Here is a 25,638-nt window from a genome sequence, read left to right as displayed (position 1 = left end):
AGTGTTTTAAAGTAATTAAAATATAATGTACTGTTGCCCTGCACTGGTAAAAGTGTGTGTTTGCTACAGTAACTCTACTATAGTTTATATAAATAAGCTGCTGTGGAACCATGGGGGCAGCCATTAAAGTTGGAAAAAAGGAGAAAAGGCACAGGTTACATAGCAGATAACAGATGACCTCTCTAGAATACAATAGTGTTCATCTGTTATCTCTTATGTGCCTGTGCATTTTCTCCTTTGAATGGCTGCCCCCGTGGCTAAACAGCAGCTTTGTTTATATAAATTTCTGAGGCAAACACACCAGTTGTACCAGTGCAGGGCAGCAGTATATTTTATTCTTATTACTTTTATACACTTTCATTTTTTGGTGTTCCTTTAAGTGTAAACAACCTTTTGAGCCATTTTGGACAGCTTTTAAAATAAAAGAGAAAAAAGTGCCCTTCATAACTTCCCTCTGTGAGTGTGACATACAGGCTGCAATATACCTAAAGGAGAAACATATGTATGAGTTTTGAAAACATATAGTTTGTATTAGGTTGAATCAATAGGATAGAGGTGCTTTTGCAGAAATTGAACCAGGCAAAAAGTTTCTTCATTGCTAATAAGAAGGACTTAGGGGCCCATTTACTAACCCACGAACGGGCCGAATGCGTCCGATTGCGTTTTTTTCGTAATGATCGGTATTTTGCGATTTTTTCGGAAAAATGTCGCGACTTTTTCGTTACTAATACGATTTGTGCGAAAAAACGCGAGTTTTTCGTAGCCATTCTGAAAGTTGCGCAAAATCTGGCGATTTTTCGTAGCGTTAAAACTTGCGCAAAAAGTTGCGATTTTTTCGTAGCGTTAAAACTTGCGCGAAACGTCGCACCTTTTAAGTTTTAACGCTACGAAAAAGGCGCAAGTTTTAACGCTACGAAAAAATCGCCAGATTTTGCGCAACTTTCGGAATGGCTACGAAAAACTCGCGTTTTTTTGCGCAAATCGTATTGGTAACGAAAAAGTCGCGACAATTTCCGAAAAGTCGTAAAGACGCCGAAAAAATCGCAAAAAATACGAAAAAGTCGCAAAATGTTCCTTTTCAAATCAGAATTTTTCCAATTCGGTTCAGATTCGTGTCTTAGTAAATGTGCCCCTTAGTGTCAAAATTTGCACAGGTAGTAGGGTTGCCACCTTCTGGCAGCTGGGACTCCGGCAAGATGGCAGGAAGTGACGTTGGGGGTGGAACAGTTTCTTAAAAGCGCAAAACTGTGACTTTTTCACTCCCTTCCTTTTTCCCCCAGCAGCCGATCAGCAGAACAATAGGAAGTGAGCAAGATAGCAGCTCCCAGTAGATATCAGAATAGCACTCAATAGTAAGAAATCCAAGTCTGGCTTGGGACTCCTCCAGTTACATGGGAGTAGGAAAAACAATAGGTTACCTGAAAACAGTTCTAATGCGTAGTGCTGGCTCCTTCTGAAAGCTCAGACTGAGGCACAATGCACTGAGATGGCTGCCTACACATTAATATTAATTACTGGTTCAAGAATGAACTCTTATTATCAGGGGAAAGGTTTGCTTGTTTGAAAAGGCCATCACATTGCTTCGGTATTCTGAAAACCTGAATTAATGTGAAGTGCTTTCCACCAAAAACCGAAGCGATGCAAAGGGCTTTTCACTGGCCACTCCTATTGTTGCCGGTGGAAAGGCATTTCGGAGTGGTTAATTGCACGTGATAGCAGAGATTTGTCACGGCGACTGAACCTTTTCATCAGATATCAGCCTTAGTACTTAGTGTGACAGCATACTGGTTGCCAGCGTGAAACCACCCTCTGGGCAGGTGACAAAATGCCCAAACATACCTTGATATTGAAAAATCAAAATTTCATTATCCCTGCCAGTACAATCGTGTTATCGCATGGAATATTTCAGTACTTTTACTGAATTTTTATGCAAAGGATAAGGCAATTTGTTTGTGGACATCTTACACAGAAAGATTAAGAGCAGCCAAAATGCCATTCATTAATCTTAGAACTATACACTAGGAGCCTTTTCCTCAGATAAAAGGTTGTAAAATGTGTTGTCAGTATCACTTTAAATAAAAAAAATTAAAATGTTTTCCACCAGTGTCTTGAGGGGACTTAAGCAAACATACAGTAGCACGTGTTTCCAAATGAATTTTAATACTGGATCAGCTTGTTCAGCAGACAGACATTAATGGCAATGGTAAGGTGTTGCTACGCATCCGCCTAAATACAATGAATATGGAGCAATTCACCCAGACAGCAAATCGCTCTGGAATGCAAATGGCTGTGCTTTTTCCAAAATGGGACAGAAAGTCCTTTATTGCTTATTCCATGGAAAACCAGAAAATGGCCAACATTATTACTGCAAATTAAAGTTATTTTGTATATTACAGAAAAGGTTTTTTTTATTTGGAGCTGGAGAATTAACAGTGAAAAAATGCTTTTGGGAAGAAAAAAAAAAAAAGAATAAAATAGTATTAAAGTCCTGTTTCTTTGACCCTGTGATATTAGCCGCACAAGTATTGAAGTAGTCTTTGTGGCTACATTAAAACATTTTACAGGGAAAATACTTTTTCATATGAGAGCATAAAGTGAGAACATGGTGCTTTAGAAGATGACAGAAAATAATTGGAGAGAAAGACATAAAAGAGATTATAAGCTCTACGGGGCAGGGACCTCATTCCTACTGTGTCTCATACCACTTATAGGCACTTATTCCCTGTGCATTTATATATATTTATTATAACACTTGTCCTCCCTGTATGTAATTTTGTATTTTGCAAGATTGTACAGTGCTGCGTACCCTTGTGGCTCTTTATAAATACATACATACATACATACATACATTATGGAGATGGGAACCTAGGAAACATATGAGTGAAGAGAGATAGCAGAGCAAACACTTTGATAGCTTTCAGTGGGCAGGAATACACTATCCACACATTTGTTCTAGTGTTCTATTACATCTTGAGTTGCATCCAGCTTCTCTCACACCCTCTTGGGCTCCAATTTCGCCTGCAAACAGACCCCTCGTTTTGGTACTGGAGGAGGCTTTAAATTCAGCATCCCGTGGATCTAATCACTACCTAACTGCTCAGCCACACTCATAGAGAGAGAGAGAGAGAGAGAGAGAGAGAGAGACTGAGAGAGAGGAGGGAACCTGACCCTTGGGCACAGCCATGCCTGCACTCCTGTCTTCTCTTCTAATCCTTGTCTTCCTGAAAATATCAGCCACCACTGGTAAGTATAGGGCAATGCCTTCTTTTATTTCTTGCATCCTCAGTCCCAAGCTCCACTTCTGTTATCACTTCTGATACTAGTGCTGAGCAGCAATTTGCTGTCCACTCATGTGGGAGTCTCTAGAACGTCACCTGCTTTGTTAGAGGCCTCTTCATTGATTTTAGGTAATATGCAAGATAAAAGGGCAATTTGATGTACTGGAATCCCCACAGTGACTGGGTTTTTATTGTTATGGAGTTTTTCTCTTTAGCACTTTTCATTAAAAATTCAAGTACATTGCTGCAAAGGAAAATAATCTCTTTAAGTGTAACACAAATATTAACAATAAGTAGTTACTCTCGTTATTATTATTATTTTATTATTAAAGGGGTGGTTCATCTTTATAGGAACTTTTAATGTGAAGTAGACAATGATAGTATGAAACATTTTACAATTGGTTGTCATTCTTCATTTTTTTCTGTTTTTAAAAATAATTTAGCTTTTTTGTTTAGCAGCTCTCCTATTTAGAATTTCAGCAGCTGTCTGGTTGCTAGGGTCCAATTTACCCTAGCAAAAAGTAGCAGTTTGAATGAGACAGGAAGATGAATAGGAGAGGGCCTGACATGAAAGATAAGTTATAAAAAGTAACAAGAACAATAAAATTGCAATCTCACAAAGCAATAGTTTTTTGGCTGCTGAGGCCAGTGGCCCCTATTTGAAAGCTAGAAAGACAGAAAACGAAGTTAAATCACTTGAAAAACTATAAAAACAAATCGACCAACTGAAAAGTTAAAAAAAGTCTTTTAGATTGTAAGCACTTAGAATCAGGGACCTCTTTATACCTACTGTTTCTGTCAATTTTGTACATGTACTGTATATTAGATGTATCATACTTATGTACTTAGAAATTAAAAGTTCCACTTGATGGAGGACTACAGCTCCCAATATGCTTTATGAACTGAAATATGTGCATAGTGTGGGGGCTTAGTAGAATCAAGCACTGAGTATTTTACTGACTTTTAATATGCCAGTAGAAATTATTTTACTTTGTTTGTAATCAATCCATATTTTTTATTCTAACTCGTCTCCTGTTTTCAGCACAGCGGTGCATAGCTTACAGGTATTTGATGTAACATTTGATTATATATTAGAGGTTGCTGGGAGTTGTAGAATGATTGGGGAACCCAGAGATGAAAGGCATCCTAACTGGGTCTTCCACCTTAACATATGTACCCACTGGCATGTGTATTTGTGAATGAGTGACTTTGCTGTCAAGATATAAAGAGGCATACTCTTTTAATGGTACTGAAATGTGGGCACCCTTGCAAATAAAATACTTGCAATGACCTATACAATCATTTGCCAGAATGTAACAAATAACTATGTAATCATTAAACATACTGCAATGGACTGCAAACAGCACTGTATTGTTTGTGCAATGTCTGAATAATGCTGTAACAGATTAGATTGTAGGTCAAAATGCAGCCCGTGTGTTCCCTAATTAGTCTGGTGAGGGTGTTTTCTATCTTTTATTTTTATTGCACTAACATATTGTACACGTGTTACAGATATTATCACTCATATGTAATCACATGCCCAGGGAAGTTTATAATCTAAGTTCCCCACCACATTAGCACACACACTAGTGTCAGTTTTCAATTAATCATGTTTAATGTTTCTACTATTATTCTGTTCTTGTGTGAAATATGTAGGGATGCACCAAATCCAGGATTCAGCCAAGATTTGGCCTTTTTTGGCAGGATTTGGCAGAATTCACTAGGGATTGCACCGAATCCACTATTTTCAGATTTGGCTGAACCCAAAATGATTCAGCTGAATACCGAACTGAATTACAATTTACATACATTAACAATTTACGTAAAAACTTCCATTCTTATTTGACAAAAAGTCACGTGATTTTAAGTATTCGGATGGTTGGATAGATAATGTTAATGTACCATGTAATGTACCATGTTTTTACCTTCTGTTAAATTTAAAATGAGCAAAAGAATAAAGCCACTGAGGGAAAAAAATGCAAAATGGCTTGATCCAGAGCTGTATTTAGATCCGATGCTCCTTTAAGATGCAATTTGGGCCGATATTAATCAGGCAAGTTTAATTTTCCCCTCAGATTGGAGACCACATTGGCTCATTTAAGCAGTCCTCATTCTGACGGGTCTTATGCCCGTCATTGTAATTGTCATTGTAATTTGGCCCAAGGGCCAAAGAATCAGATTAATCTGATATCGCCCACCATAGGTGGTCAAATCAGTGAAAATATCCGCTTGTTTTGCGAGTTCTTATAGTGTATGGCCACCTTTAAGCTGGTCATACACGCAACAATTTTTCCTTCCTTAACAACCAATTTCAGTGCGATCCGACAAAACAGTCAAGTTCTTGTATGGTTAGTGTGCTTGAAACGTTCATTTTTTATTGATGGACAAAATGTACTTTTAATAATCGTATCAGGATAAGCTTGGTCCTACAATAATGAAAAGATTGTAACTTGTATGGCCAGCTTTACTTTAGCAAATGCACATAGGCAGCCAGCATTGCCCCTTAAGGTGGCCATACACGGGCCGATTTCAGCTGCCAATATTGGTCCTTTAGACCACCAAAGGGCCTCCTCAACAGACATCTGGCCTGAAATTTGGCAGGTTTGATTTTTCCATTGGATCAGGGACTGCATAGGCTTGTTGATGAGGTCCCGATCCGATGGTGCCTATACCCACCATTTTAATTGAATTAGCCTGATATCGCACACCAAGGAGAAGATCCAGGTAGTCAGGTTATGGCCAGCTTTACATGGGTCAATAAACGGTGCCTACTTGGGCTGGAGGTACTGAATTGGCAGCTTTTATCTGCCCATGTATGGCCCCATTAATCTTCTACAAACTGTACAATACAGGATCTGATGTCCCCACAAACTGTACAATACAGGATCTGGTGTCCCCACACACTGTACAATACAGGATCTGGTGTCCCCACACACTATACAATACAGGATCTGATGTCCCCACAAACTGTACAATACAGGATCTGATCTCCCCACACACTGTACAATACAGGATCTGATCTCCCCACACACTGTACAATACAGGATCTGGTCTCCCCACACACTGTACAATACAGGATCTGATCTCCCCACACACTGTACAATACAGGATCTGGTGTCCCCACACACTGTACAATACAGGATCTGGTCTCCCCACACACTGTACAATACAGGATCTGGTCTCCCCACACACTGTACAATACAGGATCTGGTCTCCCCACACACTGTACAATACAGGATCTGATCTCCCCACACACTGTACAATACAGGATCTGGTGTCCCCACACACTGTACAATACAGGATCTGATCTCCCCACACACTGTACAATACAGGATCTGGTGTCCCCACACACTGTACAATACAGGATCTGATCTCCCCACACACTGTACAATACAGGATCTGATCTCCCCACACACTGTACAATACAGGATCTGATGTCCCCACACACTGTACAATACAGGATCTGGTCTCCCCACACATTGTACAATACAGGATCTGGTCTCCCCACACACTGTACAATACAGGATCTGATCTCCCCACACACTGTACAATACAGGATCTGGTGTCCCCACACACTGTACAATACAGGGTCTGATCTTCCCTGTATAATGCAGGGTCTATTCTCCCCACACACCATAACCAGCTTTTATTCTGGGAAGTGATCTAAAGTATTCATTATCTTAAGAAGAAATGTGGATTAGTTATAAAACCTTTTTCTTGGATTTGGTATATTAGCCAAGTTGTAATCATAATTTAGCATCTTAAGGCATGCTATACCAGATGGCTAAATACCTTTCATTTGATGCTTCTCTTTTAATCAGCTCTACTTATAATTAGAATGAACAAAGAATCAACCTTAATTTGTAGGAAATATATGTCAGTTTATAGGAACTGCAACAGTTGTTATTCAAGAATTTAATTTAAGAGGAACACATGCATCTACATCATTGGTTTAACACAACACAAAAGTACCCAGGAAAGTGGCCATGTAAATAAAATTAGTTGAAGCATTTCTTTTATCTTTCAGGCTAACTTTATTTCTGTTGTATTGAAGCAGTTGATAGGTGCCAACACAAAGGAGGAGATGTGGGACAACAAAGGGGATTTGTAATGTGTGGGGGATTATTTGACCCAGATGTGTGCAATGTAAAATTTCAAGGTGGAGACTGATCTCTCATCATCATCCCATCATCATCTTGGGAAGGTCAGCGGCATCACTTGTGGCTGGTAATGCATACTGCGCATGCGCACCTATCGGGAGCTTACAAAATCTCGCGAGATTTGCACAAGCACGGGGGAATTTGTGACTGAGCAACAGAAACACCAGTCCTTCATTAAAGGTACAAGTTACAAGGTACAAGGCGCGGATTCTCATTAAAATGGTACAGATCTTTGGTTTAGGAGTTACAGATCTTTGGTTTAGGAGTTAGGAGTACATTTTGAAGTCAATGTTATGGGGAATCTCTGTGTCAGCGTCATGCAGCTTAAATAGCTTACATTTATGTGTCTTTAACGCATTTCCCTGATTTTACATTTTCCCTGATTTTACATCTTTTTCCATGGTCCCTTGAAAAATGTAAAATTGGGGTTCTACTGTATTTGATTAAAATGGAGTCTATGGGAGACAGGCTTTCCGTAGTTTGGAGCTTTCTGGATAATGGGTTTCTGGATAAGGGATCCCATACCTGTACCTTGTAACTGATCCAAAATAAGAAATAATTAAATTCTTATTGGAGGTAAACCAATTCTACTGGGTTTATTTATGTTTAAATGATTTTTAGTAGACTTAAAGTAAGAAAATCTAAATTACAGAAAGGCTCCATATCAGGAAAGCCCCAGGTCCCAAGTATTCTGGATAACAGGTCCCATACCTGTAATATAAAATAAATGCCATAGTATAAAGGGTAGTAACCGTCCATAAAATTGACATTATTCACATTTTCCACTTTATTTTCCAATTTAACTGTAATGTAAATACACAAGAGAAATATGTTCATAGACATATTAACCACTACATAATCAAAGTAAATTAACAACATCCCTTGAGATACATTGGTTTACATATTATTCTTGATGTTTGACTGTATTGGTTGGAACTTAAAAGCCTTCATCTCAACAAAACATTGACTGTTAAATAAACCATTTTTTAAAACATAAGTCCTATCAGTGCTATTACTCTCCACAATATACAGAAATAAGAAAACAACTAATAGAATCCAAGAAAATCAAAATTAATGTTAGGTGTCATTGGCAAAATTATTTTATTTGTCATGGGAAAATGTGTAAAAACAATCATGAATTTGCCTAACAAGAAACTGCGTCAGGAAATGACAGATGTACTATACATAATACTTTTGCCAAAAACAAAAGGGTCCATTTACTAACATTGATGCTAAACTGCACTATTGCTAACCTTGCTGTAGTTGTTCTTAGCTTTGATATGTCTACTACTAGTTTGAGATTGAAAGCAAAAATCTGATTGCTTGCTGCAGGAAACTGCACTAGTACAATTTAAATCCTATTTTAGTAAATCAGCTCTAATGTGGTCTCATAATGACCACTTAACTGAATCTACTCTTAACAGAATAAGTGTTTGAGCTTGATTATGGCTTTAGAGATGCCCGGCTTACTGTAGTATACAACAAACAGAGAACTCTAAGAAGTTTCTATTAATCTCTTCCCTACAGCTTGGGGAAAACCTGGAAAAGGATTAGAGCAAACGGGACTGCCTCTTCCCAAACCATGATATTTTGTATGTTATAGCAAGGAAAGTGAACTTATTATATTTCCTGGCTATAGTGGGGTATAGTGGTATGGTTTCACATACAAAACTATATTGGGTGACCTATTTGATGGCATATATAATATACTTTAGAACTTGTAAATGTATTTGAGTGACTTTGTGAAATAGCATCTTTTTAAACAGCTGCTAGGTATATTCTACCTGCATTCTATAATATTACTCTAAATGACTGTGGCTATTACACTGATGACTAGTTATCTATGGCAAAAAAATCAAGGCATCTGTTTACTATAGTTCATAAAAATTGTCTATAAAACATCACCTATTATTGCTACAAATATACTTGTGACAAAATTAATGCTGCTCCCATGTTTACTAAAGCGTGATAAGACACAAGGGTAGCATTTAATTTCTGTGTTATTTCTGGCAAATTGGAAGTTTTTTGGTGCTCATTTACTTTGTAATCTGCTATAAATCTTGCAGAACTTGTTTTCACCACTGCCAATGGCCACACTAATAAATAGTTTATATAAAATAGCATTTATTAGCAATTTATAAGTGTATTATTAAATATATTGGGACAATTTTGTCTATATATTAGACAACAATTCTGGCGATAATCTTTAGTAAACATGAAAGCCATAATAGGCAACAATACAGTATATGTGTGCCAGAAAATTTGCAATGGCAAAAGTGCTCACACTTTAGTAAACCTGCTCTTGCGTTTTTTTCTGTGGCAAGTCATTATTGTTGTCTATCGCACCTTGGTAAATGGACACATAAATGCTTAAATAAATGTCAAGCACAGCATTAAGCAGAGCCTTAAAAAGTTTACCTCTTCAAAAAAGACCCTTGGTATAGACCCTACCAGAAAGCACTTATCTGTATCTGTATGATACACTACTTGTGTATATGCTCTTAATATTCACTTTCTATCTGAGATCGTCATTGTCATTCTATTAGATCATTGCAGCTGGTTCTTTTAACTCAACTTTCATTTTTTTGCAGTTGCAAGCTATTGACGTTCATGCTCCATATGCTATAGATTAGGTTTTATTAGACGTTCCTAAGGTTTAAAAAAATAAATATTTATATACACACAATATATATATACAAAAAACTAGCAGTGTAACGTTTCAAACATTACTTTTAGCTGCTTAATAGCTGTCCAAGCCAACTATTGCACTCCTTCATGCTTAAACAAATACGAAATGTTACCTAATGAAAGGAAATGTAATTTTAATCAACCCTCCTCTAGTTATTTGTAGATGTCATTGCTACTGAAATCAGTCTGTGTATCTTGCTGTTTCTTCCTTTGCTTGTCCTGACCCAGATCCTCCTTGCATGTTTAGTGATTATGAAACCTGTGAAGAATACGTGTGAAAAATAAGGGCACATCTATCAAATATGGAACTAGGAAATCCTCAAGGATTCCAATAGATCAATATTTTCCCATTTCTTATCATCAACACTTTCCTCTCATTCACATTTTCCTGACAGTATGGAAAGTATTTAATGAGAAATACCTTTGGTAATCCATAAGAATATATTCAGCTGCTTTGAGCAGTTAGAACACAGTTCTGTTCCTTGGGATGGTAGTGATCAGCTTTGTGCGGCAGCAGCACTGAGCGCTAGTGATGAGTGAGGGACCTGTGCCATTGACTACATGATCTTGAGAGGATTTAGATGGCATATTTTTGCTTTTGGATTTGTACTAAACCCTGGTGCCCTGCACTGCTCAACCAAGCTTTACTCAGCTGTTGCTGGACCACAAATCCCAGAATAATGTAACATATAATGAAGGTAAAGGCATGCTGGAACCTGCAGTCCAGCAACATCAGGGTTGTATTCTTAAAGCAATATTGCACAATAAAACTTTTCCTAAACTTTTCCCAAAATCTCCAGGGCCTGTGGCTGCATTAAAATGCAAAAAAATCCTCCAATAAGAATCCCAACTGATCTGTATAAATCTGGCTCCCTGTTCTTTGTTCCTGCAATCAGGGTCGGACTGAGGGGTGCCAGACCAGGGGCCCCACACCCCCAAGGGCTCCCGCCGTGCCCCCTAATCCCCTGCAGTGGCCCCTGTCGCCTACCTGATGTCTTCCCCTGAATGCGTGTAAGTGAAACTTACTTTCAACCCATCAGGGAAGGGATCGCGCCTTGGTGGCTGGGGCCCACCGTGTTTTTTCCCAGTGCCCCGACAGCCCAGTCTGACCCTGCCTGCAACTGGAGTTGGAAGCTTTAAGCACAGTTTCCCAGCACTGAACAAACCTGTCCTACCCCATGTCTGATTTCAGAAAAAAAATATTCACTCGTCACTACTAAGTAGATGTAGGTAGGTTTTTATCAATCTAGTATAACCCTTCAATGAACAAAAGAGGCAAACAACCCCATAGATCTTACTTTGGTGCTAATGGTGTCTAATGCAGGAACAAAGAGAATGATAAATTATTATATATGAATGTTGGCAAAAAGAATATTTTCTTGAATTATTCTCTTGAAAAAGCCATGAAAAAGAGAAAAAAGTAAAATTTCTGCATCAACCCGTTGCCTATACTTAGAAAGAATTACTGTGTTATTTTGCAGTGTCCTCTTAGTCTCTAAGAAGACAAACTCTGCTGTGACAGACTTAACTTAATTTTTCCATTTCCTTTATCAATTTAGCTGAGTGCCGGTATGCTACATACCCAAGGTGAGCTCTTGCCATATACATCAATGCCTCTTTGTATACATAAACGTATCTGTTAGTTTTGGCTGAGGCTGCCTACTACTGCAAAGTATATTATTCAACATAACTAACAAATCCTTCTTAATTAAGGAGGCCTTACAGCTTCATTTCATTTAAATACAGTACCGTGTGGTTTTTACCTTTCCTTACATTTATCAGACTTCATTTGCCTATTAATTGGTCCTAAATTTATTTCTTTTGTGCAGTTTAGTATTAACTCAAAACAAGTCCAAACAATGCCAAATGTTAGGTTCTTTATGAACAAATTAAATAGCATTGAATCAAAGAAGATGCCCAAAGTACTCCTTTGATAGTGTTCTTCGTTTATCCTACTCTGTACTCTGTATTTCCGTTCCCTGTCCATGTACAAATGGTATATAGTTCTATGCCAAAATTCCTTAAATGGATGCTGTCATGATTTTTATGGTTTTATTTCTAAATTACACTGTTAACATAGCAAATAATTCTCTCTAACATTTAAAATTGTATTCTTGAACCAACAAATGTATATAATCTTTAAACCCAAACCCCTTTATTTGCCCGTCAGTGCTCAAGTTCTTTCTATGTTAGCCAGTCAGTTGTTTTTGTTGATGCACTTGTGTGTGTGTATTCTCCCAACACTGTGATTATTTATTTTTACTGTGTATTGTACTCGTATGTATACCTTTGCATAACCCTTGTATACATGTTTAAATAAACTTACACATTCACATGTCCTAGGGGCCTTAGTCATACATATATGGGGAAATATGCACCCCTCTATAATAAAATAGAATTATAAAGGATATCAGATGTAACCAAGACGTTCTGTGACATTATAAAGACATAAGGCCACTCTTTAACAGAGGCAAGTTCTATCTTGGCATTTTAGGAGGTACATTACTTTTTTTTCTATAATTCACATGATTCAATGAGTCATGTAATGCAAGTGACATAATAAGCACCATTTAGAAATGATGACATCACAAAGCACTGCTTAGGAAAACATATTTAATGGGTTATTGATGTGTATTGTGCATTCTAAATATATTTATATGTACATATATAAACTGCAAATATATTTGTAAAATACACTGGGTAAAACCGAGGCCATAGTGCATTTACGTCAATATTGTTTATATACACATATATGCCATTTTTCAAAATCCAGGGTGTGTAAATAACAATGTGAGAGCCAAAGAATTTTCTAGTATGTAACAAACTTCAAAAGTAAACAAAACCATAACCATTTTTCAAGCTAGCACATCCATGGAGAGAACAATTTCTGTCAAAATTATGACAACATTTAATGCCATTGCTTTATAAAAACCTGTCCTTCAACTAAGATATTGTTAGTCTTACTTGTTTTCCTCTGGTTAACCCACAGGTGCTTCTGAATGGACTTCCTGGTTTAATATTGACCACCCAGGGGGAGAAGGAGATTATGAGACAGTGGAAGCTGTTCGTTTCTATTACCCAGATCGTCTGTGTGCCAAACCTATTGCATTGGAAGCCAGGACAACTGAATGGGCTTCTCCAGAGGATACAATGGAGGTGGTGCATTCAAGTCCAGAGAAGGGTTTTTGGTGCAATAACAAAGAGCAAAAGGAAGGAAAACTCTGTTCCAACTACCACGTGAGGTTTAAGTGTCCTCTTGGTATGTTACAATTGTTCTAAAAATACAAAAATATAATTTCTTATTATAGTGATCAAAGCCATGTGTACATTTTATTGCTTCTGACTATACATGCGTATGGGACTCAATTCACCCTGCAAATATGAGCGAGAGCATGTATTTGTGTCTATATAATACATCAGAAATTGATTACATTTTATTGCAAAAACAAAGACTGTTTATTATGTTCCAGCTTATTTGCTGTAATTTTTTTCCATTTGCACTAGCAATCAAGTCCCTGTTGATGCAGATGGTGTTTATTTTAACAGCAACTTATTCACTTGCAAGCCATTTGGATGCTACAGTTGTTTAGAGCTCTGAATAGGCTCACTCCTCTAGATCTCTTTGTATAATCCTTAGCACTCTTTGTCTGGGAAACCTTGAGAAATGTGATCATTATGTATGCTTTAAACGCTTTGCATATTGCCAGCCCTAATTTTACTTATTGGTTTATAAACTGTGCATTGGCTTTTTTCATATTATGATCAATTTGTTGTGTTAGGTGAGACACATTCACCCTATAGAGCCATCACCCTGTCTCCAAAGTCATTATTACAAAGCACTGTTCTTGAGATCCACATTACACGTGCATATGTACGTTTGCTTTTGATGATGAAACAATCATAGAACAGTGCTTGGGAAAGAAAAATGTATACAATCAGCCCATGGTTATATATAAAGTCTAAGCAGTGTGTATAAATAGCACATGAAAAATGACTTATATGATGGGTAAATGGCCAGTAAGCACGAAACACTAGGTAAACAAATTAAGGACTTTCTCACAAGAGAAGACTTTAGGTCATGTCCTGTTAAAAATGTTCCAGAAAAAAATCAAAAAAGCACAAAATTGCCACTATAGCCACCAGTCACTGTTAATTTTGACATAAGTATTGCCAAAAAATACACACAAACACTAGACCGCAGATATCTAGAAAGGTTTCTGTGAAATATTTTGTAAAAATGTGTAGGTGCAATTGTAGGAAGCCACTGCAGGTTAAAAAGAATGCCTCTGTAAATTGCTCTGTGTTTTTCTGTGTAGTATGTACAGTATATTCAGGATCATGGCTACAAGCACATTTATCTACCTTCATCCATATGCTAGGTTTCTAATGTAATAAAAATCAAATAATGGTCTTCATTTACTATTCAGGTGAAGTGGTAAATGAACAAAACTGGCACAGATATTTTTCCATTGTGCAGTGTGCCTATCGTCACAGAAAAAAAATTGTGTTTGTTGCTAGATGCATGCTATACTACAATATATGACAATATTTGCATTGAAATGTCACACAAGTTGCTCCTATTTCATTGTGGGGTATGGGTAATGAGCTGCACTCAAATGCAAACTTGTAATTATTTCCTGGTTAATGGTCTAAAGCATAGGTCCCTCTTGTGCATCAGCATGCTATACTGCCCCGTGGGCCCAAATCACTGTAATAGGTGTAACAAGGGCAGTGGTGTCTGGCATTGGAGGGCAAGTTCCACTGCCTGTTTTTGCAGCTTACAATAGCTTCCAACCAGGGCCGGATTTCACTTCTGGGCGCCCCGAGGCCACCGCCGCCCCCGCGATTGCGCATGCACGATCGTGCGACACTCTTTTCCCCCCGCGAGTGCGCAATCGCGATCGTGCGTAACCTGTGCGCATGTGCAATCTCACATTTAAACTCCCATACTGAGCAGTGGGGAGAGGCCCCGACTGCTCCGTATGGGAGCCAAATTTAAAAATTCTGTTGCGGCGGGGTGGCATGCCACCCCTAAACTTGTGCCACCCCAGGCCTGGGCCTCAAATCCGGGCCTGCTTCCAACCACTTAAGTGCATAAATTAGGGGTGCAGCGAATCCACTTTTTTTGATTCGGCCAAACCCCCAAACGCTTCATAAACAATTCAGCCGAATACCGAACCGAATCCTAATTAGCTTATGCTAATCAGGTTTTGGAAGGGTTAAATGTGGGAAAAATTGGAAAAATTTTAAACTTCCATGTTTACGTGACAAAAAGTCATGTGATTTTTAGGATTCAAATTCGATTCGGCCAGAGGCATGGATTCAGCCGAATCCTGCCGAAAAAGTCTGAATCTTTTTCTTTATCTTTTTTACCCAGACCTGCCCCTACCAGAGCTTTAAGCTTGCACATATTCATCATGTTCAAAAGAGAAAGTCTGTGGAATTCATGCACTTGTGGGTGTATATACATCTTTGCCAAGTATCCCAACCTTGTTGGCAGGCCTGGACTGCGATTCAAAATAAGCCCTGGCATTTCAATGACACAGAGGCTCAACAGCACACCACCAGCCCACTAAATAGTAACTGTCTATGGTATCTTACAGCAGCCCCTCTGGCATTTGCCTGAATCTACAGATGGCCAGTCCATGCCTGTTTGTTGGTGGTGGAGAAGTTTGTAAATGCTGCCTGGTGCTTGGCCCCTTTTAGGGACATCCATGACCTTAAGGGTGAAGACACACTGAGCAACTAATAGCAGCTAATTTTTCACAGCTACTTAACTCCAGAAAATACCTTGGCAAAGACAATACAGAGAATTGCCTCTGCTAAAACACACAGAGAGACAATTATCAGTAAATGATAAGCATTGTCTGTTTTAGTAGCTACGACCAGCTTCAGTAGACACTTAAAAACCATGGTACTGTGGTACATTGGTACAATACCATCAAGATGTCCTTAAGAAAGATTCAAAAGAATCAACTCACCAACAATAGTTTACTGGAGAAAGCCAACAAGAACATAATTTCAACTGCAAAACCACAGTGCCGGCTAAATACCATCATGAATTCCACATTGCATTGCAAGATTGCAAGACACATTATACTCACACCTGGAGAAAATCCAGTCTGCCTGAGGAGAACATCATACCCCATTGCTTGTTTTATGTTGTAATAACAGCTTACATCCTCCATATTCAATAAAAAAAAGTTTGAGTTTCTGCTTGCCCCAACACCAGATTATTTGTCACTTCTCCATGGCCCATGTAGGACTCTCCTATATGACTGCTAAATATGCAATTGCCCATGCGCATGGGTCAACTGTCTTCCTGGTGCCAGGGTTTGGCATGTGGTTGATTGGGTTGACAAATTATTTGGTGGGGCTGGGCATGACCGAACTGTCTTGGTACATATCGATACTAATGACAAAATTCATGGTAGGTGGAGGACCTTAAAGTGCGAGTTCAGGGATCTAAGGATTAAGGAATCTAAGAATTAAGGAAAGGTCCTCCAATGTAATTTTTCTGGAGGTTTTGCTGGTGCCACGTGCAAGTTTAGGGAGCTAAATGCATGGTGAAAGTCTTGGTGTAGGAAGGAATGGTTTGGGTTCCTAGAGCATTGGGATGACTTTTTTTTGGGGTACAATCTATACAGCTGTGACGGATTGCACCTCAATGGAAGGGGGCCATTGTGCTAGGGGAGAGAATGGATAAGAGGCTGGAGGAGTGTTTAAACTAGACGGGAGGGGGTTAGCTAGAGTTTTATGGGAAAGCTAGTGTAGAGGGGGCATTGGGATTAGCAAAGTGTCATGGGGAGAAGTGATACATACAGTTTACCAGATAAGGTCACAAAGAAAACAGCTCTAACTCTCTGTTACCTAATGTAACCTAATGTTACCTAATGTCCACTGCATGCTGGCTAATGCACATGCTTGTCAGAAAAATTAGGAGAGCTGCAGGCTATTGCATGTACTGAAAATTATTACTTAATTGGTATCACTGAGGCCTGGTGGGATGAAACATGCGACTGGGCTATGAATTTAAATGGTAACACAATTTTTAGGAGGGACAGAGGGATTAGAATGGGTGGAGGTGTTTGTCTTATGTAAAGTCCAAGAAATTACCAAGGACAATGTTGAAATTTGGTAGAAATTTCAGCAGGGCTAAAGGTTACAAAGAAAATGATTATTGGTGTATGCTATAAACCACCCTGTATAAGAGAGGAGGATGAGGCCCAGCTACTATTGCAAATAGAGGAGGCTTCACAACTGGGTCAAGTTGTTATTATGGGGGACTTTAATTATCCGGACATTGACAGGAGTAATGGGGTGGCTAAGTCAGAAAAAGCTAGTAGGTTTGTAAATATGCTAAATGACAACTTTTTATTTCAGGCGGTTCAAGAACCTACTAGGAATGACTCTATTTTGGACCTGGTGATATCTAATAATACTGAACTCAACTCTAACATTTGTGTGGGTGAGCATTTGGGGAACAGTGATCACAACATGGTCTCCTTTGAGATAATGCTGCAGAGACAGCTCTATAAGGGAGTAACTAAAACACTCAATTTTAGACGTGCAGACTTTGCCAGTATAAGGGCATCTCTGCAATGTATCAGCTAGGAAATTCTTTTCACAGGGTTAGACACAAATAAATAGTAAAAAAAAATCAAGCAAGATGGGGTAGGACCCTTTTTTATCACAGGGGGTCAGTTGGTTGATGAGAACAAGGAAAAAGCAGAAATTTCGAACTCTTATTTTTTATCTGGCTGTACAACTGAGGAGCCAGCTAATGAAGGCTTCCCTTTTAACATACCCAATTCTAGTAGTATAGCTACTGATGCATGGGTCACTCAGGAGGAAATTCAAAAGAGACTTGAACATGTAAAGGTAAACAAAGGTCCAGGACCAGATGGTATTCATCCCAGGGTATTAAATGAGCTGAGCACTGTGATTGCCAAACCTCTTCACTTAAATTTTCAGGATTGATTGAGGTCTGGCATGGTGCTGAGAGACTGGAGAGACTGGCGAATTGCTAATGTGGTGCCGTTATGTTAAAAGGGATCCGGTTCTCAGCCTGAAAACTATAGGCCTGTTAGCCTGACATCAGTAGTAGTAAAGCTTTTGGAAGCCATCATGGTTTAATGCATAACAGATCTTGCCAGGCTAATTTAGGAGGTGAGCAGGAAGCTCAATGCTGGAATGGCAGTTGATGTAAACTACTTAGACTTTGCTAAAGTGTTTGATACAGTACCTCACAGAAAGTAAATTATAAAATTCAGAAATATTGGCCTAGAACATAATTTTTGTAATTGGATAGAGAACTGGCTGAAGGATAGAGTACAAAGAGTGGTGGTAAATGGATTTTTTTCTAATTGGGCCAGTGTTGTTAGTGGAGTTAATGACCTGGAGGTGGACAGTGAAAGTATTGTTTCTATTTTTGCTGATGACACTAAATTGTGCAAAACTATAAGTTCCATGCAGGATGCTGTCGCTTTGCAGAGCGATTTCACAAAATTGGAAAACTTGGCAGCAAAATTGAAAATGAGGTTCAATGTGGACAAGTGCAAAGTTATGCACTTTGGTAGAAATAATATAAACGCGAACTATCTACTGAATGGTAGTTTGTTGGGGGTATCATTAATGGAGAAGGATTTAGGGGTTTTTTGTAGATAAGTTGTCTAATTCCAGGCAGTGTCATTCTGTGGCTACTAAAGCAAATAAAGTGTTGTCTTGTATAAAAAAGGGCATTGACTCAAGGGATGAAAATATGATTTTGCCTCTTTATAGGTCCCTGGTAAAGCCTCACCTTGAGTATGCAGTGCAGTTTTGGGCTCCAGTCCTAAAGGATATAAATGAGCTGGAGAGAGTGCAGAGACGTGCAACTAAACTGGTTAAGGGGATGATAGATATAAACTATGAGGTTAGACTGTTACGGTTGGAGTTATTTTCTCTGGAAAAAAGGCGCTTGCGAGGGGACATGGTTACTCTGTACAAGTACATTACAGAGGATTATAGACAGATAGGGGGTGTTCTTTTTACCCATAAAAACGATCAGACCAGAGGTCACCCCTTTAGATTAGAGGAACGGAGTTTCCATTTGAAGCAGCGTAGGTGGTTTTTCACGGTGAGGGCAGTGAGGTGGTGAATGCCCTTCCTAGTTATGTTGTGATGGCAGATTCTATTAATGTATTTAAGAGGGGTCTGGATTAGTTCTTGAACAAGCATAGTATCCAAAGCTATTGTGATACTAATACAATTAGTATTGATGTTAGTATATATAGTTTATGTATGTGAGTGTATAGATAGGTCAGTATAGGTTTGTATATGCTGGGTTTGCTTAGAAGGGTTGAACTTGATGGACTCTTGATGGTCTTTTTTCAGAGTCAGAGTGGACCACCACCCTTCCCCAATGCCATTTTTTCCATACTATGTGCATGTGTTACTATTGCCATTCATACTCTAATTGCATACATGGGGTGGTATCACAATTCTAAGTGTTTCATGCAGCATACTGTACATAGGTAGAAAGGTCTACGTTCAGCAATTAAACTGAGTTCAGTTTTGGAGCTCTTGTTGATTGCATTTAGATTTAACTCAGGTGCACATTTCTCCCTTAAGGCCTATGTCACCCGGAAGCATTGAATTTGCTGGCAGACACAGGGGATATCAGCTAGATATGCAAAGTCTTGTGTATTCTTGATATCTGCTATGTCCGAGGCCTTAAGCTGGCCCTACATGCTCATATTTTAGTCTTCCTCTGGCGAACGTTCGGACATTGATCGTATGTTTAAATGCAATGATCTAAAACTAACATTTAGATTGAAATTGTAGGATAAAATACTAAAAATAACAAATGTGAGGATGTTCTGAACGTAAAATAATTGGTAGACAACAATCATACGAAAGTGACGTCCCAGAAAAGCATTGTAGGTCCTCCAAGAATATCGTCACATACACAATACATCCATACATTTTATTGTCAACCAACCACAAAACCTGTCCTATCGACTAAACAACTATACAAGCGATCGCCATGGTACTAAAATTATTGGGGCGATAATTTGGAACCCACACACAGTCCGAAATTAACAGAGATTCGTAAAAACAATTTTATTGGTGCGCGTATGGCCAGCTTTACTTTAGTTCTACTAGTATATGGTGCAAGATTTTTTCTGTTATTTGCCCCCCACCAAAAGCTGCTGCCCTTGGGTGCCTATATAGAAAATATAGACCTGGCTGTCCCTCAGTTTTATATAATGATTTGGAATTGGGGATGCATTGAATCCACTATTTTGAGATTTGGCCAAACCCTGAATCCTTCGTAAAAAATTCGGGCAAATACCGAACCGAATCCTAATTTGCATATGGAAATTAGGATAAGGGGTGGTTTAATAGATCTGCACTGAACGCACGGTTAAAATGTTTTAATTTTCGTATTTATGTGACAAAAAGTCACATGCTTTTAAGGATTCGGATTTGGTGCGGCCAGGAGTGTGGATTTGGCGGAATCCAAATCCTACTGAAAAAAGCCAAATCTTGGCTAAGTCCCGAAACAAATCCTGGATTCTTTGCATCCCTCCTTGGAATTATACGTGAGTGCGGTTTTGCATAGAAAAGCTTTAATTCAGCAGAAGTGTCCCTTTCAAGTAATAAGATGTAAGCAAATGCAATGCTTTGCATTCCAAATATATTTGGTAACCTGTGCACTCATTTTCCCTTCACTCCCCTCTCTTTTCCCATTTAATTGTTTCCTTCACTTCTCTTTAACTTTGTGTTTTTTCTCCAACGGCCCAGCATTCTAATGTCATTTTTCCCAACCTCACCCATTTGTTATGGCTGGAAATGTTAAAGGTAACTACATATATTTGTTCCATTCTGTTTCTTTCTGTTGAAGCTGAATATAAATGCTGGTAACCATTTACATTTTGCTTCATAAATAAACCTAACAACTGCCATCAGGGAATAAACACATTATATGGAATTTCATAACAGGTGCAAAGTTTTGTTCAGTTCTAGTAACCCATAGCAAGCAATCAGAAGGAAAAATTACTGGTCTACTGTTTGAAAGCAAACATTCAGTTGCATGCAGACCTGCTGAAAACATTGCATCTGTAACCAAAGAAAGTTCAACCAGAACCCACATACACAAATAAGTGGAGAGCATCCAATTTTACTTGCTCTACCCAAGGGCAAGCTTCATCTCTTCATCCATTATGGTTCTTATTTCCAGGGAATGATATTCTGTTCCATGATATGCTGTTCCATGTATTTCTCCATGCACAGTGTATTGCTTTGACACAAGGGTACCCTATATTACCCCAGCTTGCATTTTCTGATTGATGCACAAGCTGGCAGCATTCCAAGGGACACCTATGTGCCACCCAACTCCCCTATTATGTATACAGCATTGCTGAACAAGACTGTTCACTTTATACAGGGACAGCTGCAGCTTTTTTAGCTCAATTCGAAGTATGCAAAGAGTTGCATCTTAGTGCTCAACAATCAGTTGTGAGGTGGTGCAAAGTACAGAAAGTATTATAAATGAGCTAGGGATGCACCAAATCCACTATTTTTGGATTTGGCCTCTCTTATCTTACACCTTCAAGGGACAGACATAAATAATCAAGTAAGAGATTGTAAGCTCTTTTGGGCAGAGCTTTCTTCACCTCTTGTATCGGTTGATTGCTTTATATGTTACTCTGTATGTCCAATGTATAAAACCCACTTATTGTACAACACTGCGGAATATGTTGGCGCTTTATAAATAAACGTTAATAATAATAAGAGGGAATGAGTTAAAAGTACCATAAAAACAAAACAGTGTGGGAGAGGAGTTTTGTAATGCGGTAGAGGATTCCATTACAGTGCTCAATCCAAGCAGGACTTTTTATCAAAGTAAGTTCTGCCTGTGTAAGCCTGCATTACTTATAGTGCACATGTGCTGTTTGCAGATGTAAATGTCACTGAAGATGTGTGAGAGGAAAAATGGTCACTGGGTAAAAACTGCTATTTGTCTTAGGATGTGATGGTGCTGGCAAACAGAGGAGATATATATGCAGTGCAAATGTTATGGTTTGGGTGAGGGAGATGTACCCAACTTATATACATGGTAGGAAAATGTAGGGTTCACTTTAAAACTCTGTACTGAATATTTAAACATCATGCCTAATGAACACCATTTAAAATGCTATTTGTGCTGTTTCTATTAAAATGTGTGTCTAGCCATTGGTGTAAATATCTAACACCTATATACTCAAATGGATTATATTTAATATATATACAGTTATTTGAAACTGGGTAAACATCTGTTTGGTTGGTGACCATGCCAAACAAGTGGATCTTATAATGTGTGGCCAGCTTTAAGCTGGCCATACACGTGGCGATCCGACGATGTTTCGTACGACCATCGGTCGCACGAAACATCGTCAGATCCGCCACACACCATTCAGGGCTGAATCGGCAGGTAAGGAGGTAGAAACAATAGGATTTCTACCTCCTTCTGCCGATTCAGCTCTGAAGGGAGAATTTTGGTCAGGCGCCTTCTATGGCGCCCGATCAAAATTTTCTAACCTGGCCGATCGACGAGCCGACCGATTTCAGCAGCTTCCTGCGACATCGGTCGGCTCGCTGACATACCATACACGCACCGATTATCGTACGAAACGAGGTTTCGTACGATAATATCGGTGCGTGTATGGCCACCTTTAGGCTCACAGTGTAATGCACTCCCTTACCTCAGCTTTTCCACTGTAAAGTGATATTAAGCAACTACAAAATAGCACCATTATGGCCCATTGTTATTGATGGAAACTTGTCCTCTGATGAATATGATAAGGTAAATTGAGATCTCCTGGCATATATATATTACCCCATAACAACTTTATTTTAATTCATTGTGGTTTTGTTAGTTGACTGTTTGTTAACCATTTATACTTTACTTTTTAAAGCTTTATTTCCTTAATGCCAGGCCACATACTTTGTAATTAGCTTTAGTAAATTGTCAGCTGATGCTAACATACACTCATATTTTGCATGAATGTTTGTATTCAATGCAGAAGGTTACTGGTCACACTGGGAATCATGGACACCCTGCACAAGGACTTGTGGAGGGGGAAGAAGGATTAGACGGAGAGTGTGCACCAGTAAGAAAAATCCCTGTTCTGGACGAACTTACCAGCTTCAAAAATGTGGAAAGGCACCATGCAAAGGTAGGAACTATCATTTTGGAAAGGCAAAAAAAAAAAAAAGCAAATCATGTATTTATATAGCAGGTTTCATTTATTGGGGTATTTATTTCAGCTGTAAAACAGATGTGTCTGAAGGCTTTGTACTATGTTATTACTTTTACAAAAACATTAAGGTTCATTTAAAACATTTTGTTGCTCTTAAGTCCCAAGACTAAATAGACTATGAGTTAAAGAATAAGAATTAAAGAATTAATTAATTAAATAACTTTTTATCTCTAAAATTACTGTGTACAGCCCACAGAATGTATATCCTTCTCCCAGCATTCAGATTTATTTTGGTTCTCTATTAGAGCCAGTTCAACTAGAAGTCTTTTACTGGCTTCCATGTCTAGCGTGAAGCTCCACCCGCTTTTACCTTCTGAGCACTCCTTCTCCTACTGCGTATACCTGATTGATTTTAATTGGAGCAGAGGCAGTGAGCATGCCCAGTAGGCACCTCTTTGAGGTCTTCATAGTTGGAGAGAGAAGGAGTGCTCAGAATGCAAAAGGGGGCAGAGATTCACACAACACAAGGAAGTAACTAAAAGAACTGCTGGTCAGCTGCTAGTAAAAGAGAAACAAATAATATGTGTATCGGCTATACCTGGCTTTTTGATTGACAAAATCTTCTGGCAAACAAAATCCTGGAACTAATGAGGGCCCCTGCTTATTATAGTGAAAGAATTATGCTGCTAGTGTCACAAGAAAACAGTGGTCAATGACACTGACCTTAGAGTTCTTTTGCTATTCTCTCTTCCAGTAGCCCAATGACCTGTAGGGTAACGTAGGGAAGCAGGGGCATGACGTAGACATAGGGCAGACATAGCCACCCCCAGTTTTTACCTGATTGGTTGTTTTGTACTAGGGGTATAAATAGTTGAAAACGTTCCTGCTCCTCATCCATTTTAGGCAGCATAGGAAAACGCCCACCCTCCCTCCCTATAGAGGTGGAGACAACGAGTGGTGCTGGCGGGGTGTTTGATTTGGGGGTCAACAATGGTTGGGTTAGGAAGGGAGTTTGATAATTGTTTAGGGATGGCATGCCTGGAACCTCAGGGGTAAGTAAGTGGATCAGGAGGTGAGTTTTGTTGGGTAGGGGGTTCCGGGCTGGAAGGGCAGCTGGCAGCGCCAGTTGCGCTGCGCAGTTATTGGCTTGTTATGGTGTATGTTTATTCAAAGTTGGTTGTTTGTTATACAAACATTTGTATTGTGTTCATGAGTTGTTTTGTATCTTATTTGTTCTTTGTTCTTTCTTTCTTTTTATCCCAAGAATTGTTGTCCGTGTGTTTATTGGGGTTGGTAAGTAAAAGAGGCAAAGGGGTTAAGGTTGGGAGAAAGGCGGGTCAAGATCCGACGTGCCTTCTACCATATACCATAGTTGGCAGTACCAGGCCCCTTAACAACTACTGTTTTTCCTGAGAAGGTTGCAGTTATTGACTCCTGATATGCTATTGTGCAATGTTTTATATGTATAGGTTATTTGCAAACCACAGAAAAGACTTCAGATGTGCTTTTACTTTTTTTTTGTTGCAGCCATTGCAGTACTAGTTTTGTTCTCAAATTGTTGTATGGTTAATTCAATTCTGGGTAGTTTCTATGTTTGGTGATTAGATGGCAGTACAGTGATTATGGCTGAAAGTAGGTGTTTGGTAAACTCTGTCCATGACCCCACCACACCCATAATGAAATGCTTATTTATACAGTTGTGTCTGTCACACCATGTACCATGATGTCAGAGAGTGGCAGGTTTGGCTCAAGTAATGACTGGTTGTTTTCGCGTTGGTAGAGGAAGGGTCAGGCCGAGCCAACTTTTTATTAACTCATATACAACTATACAGATTCTATGTAGCATGAAAGGACTAGCAAAGGTGGGTCCCCTGGTGTCAGTCATTAAAAGAAAAAGAGACAAAAGTTAGAAAAGGGCTTGTTTTGTGATTTATTGCTTTTAAACAAGCATTTTTCTGCTGTGCACATGAAGAGCAGACTCATTACCTTGCTGCTTTTAGATGGTAAAGCTCAAGACTGGGCAGAACTGGCAGTCAATGAAGATGCACTTTTTTGAATGATCCCTGGTTTCAACTGGGATTTATAGCCAATTCCAGAACACTTATTTGTGAAGTAGTGGACTGGCTGCCCAGCATCCAGTATCTGCTCCAGGGCCAGCTTCCCAGCCAACTTGGTCCCTTGCCGTCATTTCCACAGCTTAGATCCCTTCGACTTGGCTTCAAATAGCTGCCCCATCCTGTGCCAGCACCCTGACAGCTGCCAAGTACTATGCCAACACCGTGAAAG

General features: G+C 39.0%; 1 protein-coding gene across 1 annotated transcript in view; it reads left to right on the top strand.

Moving 5' to 3' along the window:
* The first annotated feature begins 2,953 nt into the window (after positions 1 to 2,953).
* The window catches only part of cilp2 (cartilage intermediate layer protein 2), a 34,468-nt gene continuing 11,783 nt past the window's right edge, over positions 2,954 to 25,638 (top strand). Inside the window, exons 1-3 of the mRNA XM_031890276.1 lie at positions 2,954 to 3,243; positions 13,116 to 13,385; positions 23,176 to 23,328. Of these exons, the coding sequence (XP_031746136.1) occupies positions 3,183 to 3,243; positions 13,116 to 13,385; positions 23,176 to 23,328 (484 nt within the window). The 5' untranslated portion in view covers positions 2,954 to 3,182. The remainder of the gene's footprint in view (positions 3,244 to 13,115; positions 13,386 to 23,175; positions 23,329 to 25,638) is intronic.

This window comes from Xenopus tropicalis, chromosome 1 (assembly GCF_000004195.4).
Source record: "Xenopus tropicalis strain Nigerian chromosome 1, UCB_Xtro_10.0, whole genome shotgun sequence".
In the NCBI taxonomy this organism is placed as follows: domain Eukaryota; kingdom Metazoa; phylum Chordata; class Amphibia; order Anura; family Pipidae; genus Xenopus; species Xenopus tropicalis.
Note: the sequence above shows the minus strand (reverse complement) of the source record. Positions and strands in the feature narration are given on the sequence as shown.